Raw genomic sequence first — 6,000 nt, forward strand, 5'->3', positions numbered from 1 at the left:
TGAACACACACAACAGTAATTTCTTGGTACCAATTTGAGCCAGCTAAAAGAGGAAAATTAACAATGAATATAACGAATTATTTGTTATCAAACACTGGTCTTAATTTTTTACCTGGTTGTCAGTCTTGCATGCATTGATCAGCAACTCGTATTGCGAGCTCTCTTCCTTGGCTTACAATAAAATAAAATAAAAATGACGGCTAGTCCCAGAAATTTGTATCTATAAAAGCTGGTTTGCTTGGAGAAAAGCTACAAACAAAATAAGTGATGGTGTTTGTAGCAATTCAGCCACAGATCTGGTTTTGCCGAGGCATCAAGGTCGCTTCCCTCCCATCATCTAAGGAGGAGAAGACACTCCGCAACATAATTCTCTTCTGCACATAATTCCCGTCAAAACGGAGCTGCTTAAAACAGCTTACAAGACGGCATCTGTTCAGATATTCAGGTCAAGCTGGGAGCTTTTAGAGGGGTGGGTGATTATAGTTAAACGGTGGTACGGGTAGGAAGCCACACAGAGAAAAGGATTAAAGGGTTGCTTCTTGTAACAGTTACTCCTGGCTGTTACTCCTGGCTGGAGAAATGCAAACTTGGAGGTCCATTTGGTAACCAAATAACAGAATAAGAGAGTTGAAATTGGACCTTTGAGGTCTTCTATCCACCTGCCCTGCTCAAGCAGGAGATACTATATACCATTTCAAACAAACGGTTGTCCAATACATCAAGGCGACCAAACCTGGATGCAGTATTCCAAGCGTGGCCTTAGCAAGGCATTATAAAGTGGTATTAACCCTTCCTGTTCAACCCTTTCTGGACTACGGTATTTTCTTTACTGGCTAATGTTTATAAAGAAGCAGTAGCAATGGATGGAAAGTAATCAAAGAGAGAAGTGACCTAGGACTAAATTTCCTGACAAGTGAGAACAATTAACCAGTGGAACAAGTTGCCTTCAGAAGTTATGGGTCAACTGGAGGTTTTTAAGAAGAGATTGGACATCCATTTGTATGAAATGGTATAGGGTCTCTTGCTTGGGGCAGGGGGTGGCCTAGAAGACCTCAAATGTCCCTTCTAACTCTGTTATACTGTTACAGATGCCTTTAACTTAAGAATAAAGAAAGAATACTAAGACCACTGGAGGATGGGAAAGCTACCTCCTCAACTAAAGTTGCAAGGGAATTAAAATGTTGGTTGCAAAACACCATCTAAGAGTGTAGCTTTGACCCCAGGGCCACCAGAATGTGGAATTAATCATGCAACAACCATAGAGCACACGCCTGCTAGAGTGGACGTCAAGCTCTGCTCTAGAATGACTATCCCACATGCCATTATAATATAAGTAGTCCTTGACTTACGACCACAACTGAGTGCCAAATTTCTATTGCTAAATGAGACGGTTGTTAAGTGAGCTTTGCCCCATTTTACGACCTTTCTTGCCAGAGTTGTTAAGTAAATCACTGCAATTCTTAAGTTAGAAACATGGTTTAAAGCAGGGGTCTCCAACCTGGGCAAATTTAAGACCTGTGGACTTGAACTCCCAGAATTCCTCAGGCAGCAAAGGAATTCTGGGAGTTGAAGTCCATAAGTCTTAAAGTTGCCTAGGTTGGAGACCCCTGCTTTAAAGTGAATTTGGCTTCTCCATTGACTTGCTTGTCAGAGGTTCACAAAAGGTGCTCATATGGCCAGAGGTGGTATTCAGCAGGTTCTGACCAGTTCTCAAGAACTGGTAGTGGAAATTTTGAGTAGTTTGGAGAACCGGCAAATCCCACCTCTGACTGGAGATTTTACAGTATCTTTCCCCTGCCATGCCCACCAGGCCATGAACACAGAACAAGTAGTAAAAAAAAAAATTGAATCCCACCACTACGCATGACCCTGGGGTGATGCAACCATCATAAATACATGCCGGTTGCCAATTTGATCACATGACCATCAGGATGCTGCTATGGTCATAAGTGTGAAAAACAACCATGTCACTTTTTTCAGTGCCATTCTAACTTTGAACACTCAATGAATGATTATAATTTGAGGACTACCTACCTTTTTGGCACTTGCTACTGTGAGCATTTGCTTCTCTCTCTCTCTCTCTCTCTCTCTCCCTCTCCCTCTCCCTCTCCCTCTCTCCTCTCCCTCTCCCTCCCTCCCTCCCCCCTCTCTCTCTCTCTCTCCCCCCCTTCTATATTTGTAGTTTGGGCACTTTAACCCAATTCTCTTCTGTTAAATGTATTTATTAAGCAAATATATATACAGCCACTTTTCTAACCAATGGAATTCTGGGCACTGGGCAGAAATGTCTATCTTCTAATTACTGTTCCTCATTTATTTAACTTGTCAATTCTTATCTTGAGTAAACCTTTCTTGGATGCTAAACTACTGTGCAGAAGAATTTTAAAATATAAATCAAATACATACTGGCTACCCAAGCATAATAGAGGTGCTAAAGAAACAGAAACTCATCAAAGGCAATATCTGGCTAATCAAAGAAAAAAAAAAAACCAGAAAGTCCAGTTGCCTCCTGAAAAAAGCACCTTTGGGACAACCATGACCTGGATGACTGAGAATCTCTACAGACTTTTAGCTATGCAATTTGGGATGAACATCCTTCAAATGCTGTGGGAATATGAATGGATTTTCGGGGGAATTGCAGACTACAGGAACCATTAGCATTACTCAGGTAACCCTGAGGACACAGAGAGACCTCCAAGTGCTTCCATGACCCTCTAAAAGGATGCAAATGACCAGCTGTCTGCAAGGAATATAAATCCTTCCCTTCCCCGCTATCCTGTCAGAGTTGAAGAGCCTTCTTGGATGAGAAATGAAATGTCTTCAAAGAGAAAAAACAAGAAAGTCCAGTTGCCTCCTGAAAAAAAAAACACCTTTGGGACAAACAGGATCTGGATGACCAAAAATTATCTATTGCAATGTCCTACCCGTCAATGAATACTTCAGGTTCAACCACAACAATACAAGAGCAAACAATAGATACAAACTCAAGGTAAACAGCACCAAACTCGATTGCAGGAAATATGAGTTCAGCAACAGAGTGGTCAATGCTTGGAATGCGCTACCTGACTCTGTGGTTTCTTCCCCAAACCCCCAAAACTTTAACTTTAGACTGTCTACTGTTGACCTCACCCCTTTGGTAAGAGGTCTGTAAGGGGGCGTGCATAAGTGCACCAGCGTGCCAACCGTCCCTGTCCTAATGTCTCCCTTTTATTCATATCCATTTCATGTATTCATAACCATGTTTATACTTATACCTGTTATCTAATACTTGCTTGATAAATAAAGAAAGAAAGGAAGGAGGGAAGAAAGGAAGGAAGGAAGAAAGGAAGGAAGGATGACCTTCAGCAACAGAGTGATCAATGTCTTCAAACTCAAGGTAAACTGCACCAAACTTGATTGCAGAAAATATGACTTCAGCAACAGAATGATCAATGTCTGGAATACTCTACCTGACTTTGTGGTTTCTTTCCCCAAATGCCAAAAACGTTAACCTTAGACTGACTACTATTGACCCTTTCCTAAGAGGTCTGTAGGCAGCGTGCATAAGCACACCAACGTGCCTACTGTCCTTCTCCTATTGTTTCTTTTTATTTTTCTTATATGTATCCATTTCATGTATGCATAATTATGTTTATACTTATACCTATTATCTTGTAAGCGATTGACAAATCAAATAAATAAAATAAATAAATAAAACAAGGAAGGAAGGAAAAAGGTAGGAAGTGAGAAAGAAAGAAAGAAAGAAAGAAAGAAAGAAAGAAAGAAAGGAAGAAAGGAAGGAAGGAAGGAAGGAAGGAAGGAAGGAAGGAAGGAAGGAAGGAAGGAAGGGAGAAAGGAAGGAAGGAAGGGAGAAAGAAAGGAAGGAGGGAAGGAAGGAAGAAAGGTAGGAAGTGAGAAAGAAAGAAAGGAAGAAAGGAAGGAAGGAAGGTGGAGGAAGTGAGAAAGGAAGAAAGGAAGAAAGGAAGGAAGGAAGGTAGGAAGTGAGAAAGGAAGGAAGGAAGGAAGGAAGGTAGGAAGTGAGAAAGAAAGAAAGGGAGGGAGGGAGGGAGGAAGAAAGGAAGGAAGAAAAGAAGTGAGAAAGAAAGAAGGAAGGAAGGAAGGAAGAAGGAAGGAAGAAAGAAAGGAAGGAAGGAAAAAAGAAGCGAATAAACAAGACAAGCCATAACTTGAACTGGCTGCAAACGTTTTCTTTGGAAGAAAAGAATCACCCTTAAGCCTATGATGAAATTGTCGGGATTTCTCATGCAATCATAAAAAAAAAACCACAGACGTGCAGAGAGTCACAGAGCCTTTTTGCATTCACTCAGGCTCTGCACACACACATGCATAGAAACACACCCACAACCGCACACAACCCCCTCCTCCCCAACTAACTCACCCCTCCAGCAAAAGGGAGTGAGTCACGTTTGTATTTCCTTTTGAAAGAGGCGATAAAGGAGGCAAACAAGAACAAAATTAAGAAGCAAACAAGAATGAAATTATTTTTTTTGACATTGCAAAGCAGAAGCAACCTCAGCAAAAGGCCCCGGAACCAATTGTAAACAAATGCTTACAAATGTTTGTTTGTAGCTGCTTCTCCGGTGGCCGGCTGGTTTGTCATCCACTTCTCTAGTTTTACAAGTTGTCCTCGCCTTTCGACCACAATCGAGCCCCAATATTTCTGTTCCCAAGAAAGACAGCTTGTTAAGTGCATTTTTGCTCTTTTTTTATGACATTCTTGCCACCGTTGTTAAGTGAATACACTGCAGTTGTTAAGTCAGTAACACGGTTGTTAAGGGAATCTGCCTTCCCTGTTGACTTTGCTTGTTGGAAGGTCGCCAAAGACGATGACCTGATCCCAGGTCACTTGCCACTGTCATAAAGAGAGGTAGTCCCCCACTTATAATAGTTCACTTAGTGACCGTTCAAAGTTACGACATCACTTTAAAAAAGCGACTGATGACCAGTGGTGGTATTCAGCCAGTTCGCACCGGATCGGGCAAACTGGTAGCAAGAATTTGGCATGGGTCATTGAACCGGTAGTAAGTTCTGGCTGGCCACACCCCCGACCTGGTCGGGCTTCTGCCCGATGCTCGCTCACCCCGCCCGCCTGACATTCGCCTAAGGTATTTCTTTCATTTTTTTCCCCCTCCCGACAATCAGCTGACATAGATCAGCTGTGCCGGGATTCCCCTTGCTGAGGGCCAGGAAGGCAAAAAAAAAAATACCTCAACCTGCCCACCTCCATTTTTTCTTGCCTGAGCTTCAGTGGAGCTTTAGGGGAGCAAAAACACGCCCCCTAAGAGGCTCCTCTGAGGCCCAGAAGGCCCCCCATGGGTGGGGGTTGCAAAAAAGCAAAAAAAGCCACGCCCACCCAGTCACATGGCCATGCCCACCAAGCCACGCCCACAGTAGTAAAAAAAATGTTGAATCCCACCCCTGCTTATGGCCCATTTTTCGCAGTTACAATCCTGACAGCCTCCCCATGGGTCATGGGATCCCAATTTGGATGCTTGGCAAGCGATTCATATTTTAAACAGTTGCAATATCCTGGAATCATGGGATCCCCTTTTGCGACTGGGTGAAACCAGGCTCAATAGCAGTAACTGGGAGAGGGATCTTGGAGTCTTAGGGGACAACCAGCTAAATATGAGCCAACAATGTATGGCAGCAGCCAAAAAAGCCAATGCAATCCTAAGTTGCATTAACAGAGGGATACAATCAAGATTAAGGGAGGTACTAATACCACTCTATAAAGCCTTAGTAAGACCACACCTAAAGTACCACATATAGTTTTGGTCACCACACTATAAAAAACATGTTGAGACTCTAGAAAGAGAAGAGCGACCAAGATGGTTAGGGGACTGGAGACTAAAACATATGAAGAAGGGTTGCAGGAACTGGGCCTGGCTAGTCTAGTGAAGAGAAGGACCAGGGGAGACATGATAGCAGTCTTCCAATATTTGAGGGGCTGCCATAGAGAGGAAGAAAGGGTCAAGCTATTCTCCAACGCACCCAAAG

General features: G+C 42.9%; 1 protein-coding gene across 1 annotated transcript in view; it reads right to left on the minus strand.

Annotated features, from left to right (window-relative positions):
- NDRG1 (N-myc downstream regulated 1) overlaps window positions 1-208 on the minus strand; it is an 83,530-nt gene extending 83,322 nt beyond the window's left edge. Inside the window, exon 1 of the mRNA XM_087962219.1 lies at window positions 113-208. Coding sequence (XP_087818345.1) covers window positions 113-135 — 23 coding nt within the window. The 5' untranslated portion in view covers window positions 136-208. The remainder of the gene's footprint in view (window positions 1-112) is intronic.
- Window positions 209-6,000: the final 5,792 nt, after the last annotated feature.

This window comes from Notechis scutatus, chromosome 3, assembly GCF_049901735.1.
Source record: "Notechis scutatus isolate UNSWTSFEM ecotype Mainland chromosome 3, rNotScu1.2, whole genome shotgun sequence".
Taxonomy (NCBI): domain Eukaryota; kingdom Metazoa; phylum Chordata; class Lepidosauria; order Squamata; family Elapidae; genus Notechis; species Notechis scutatus.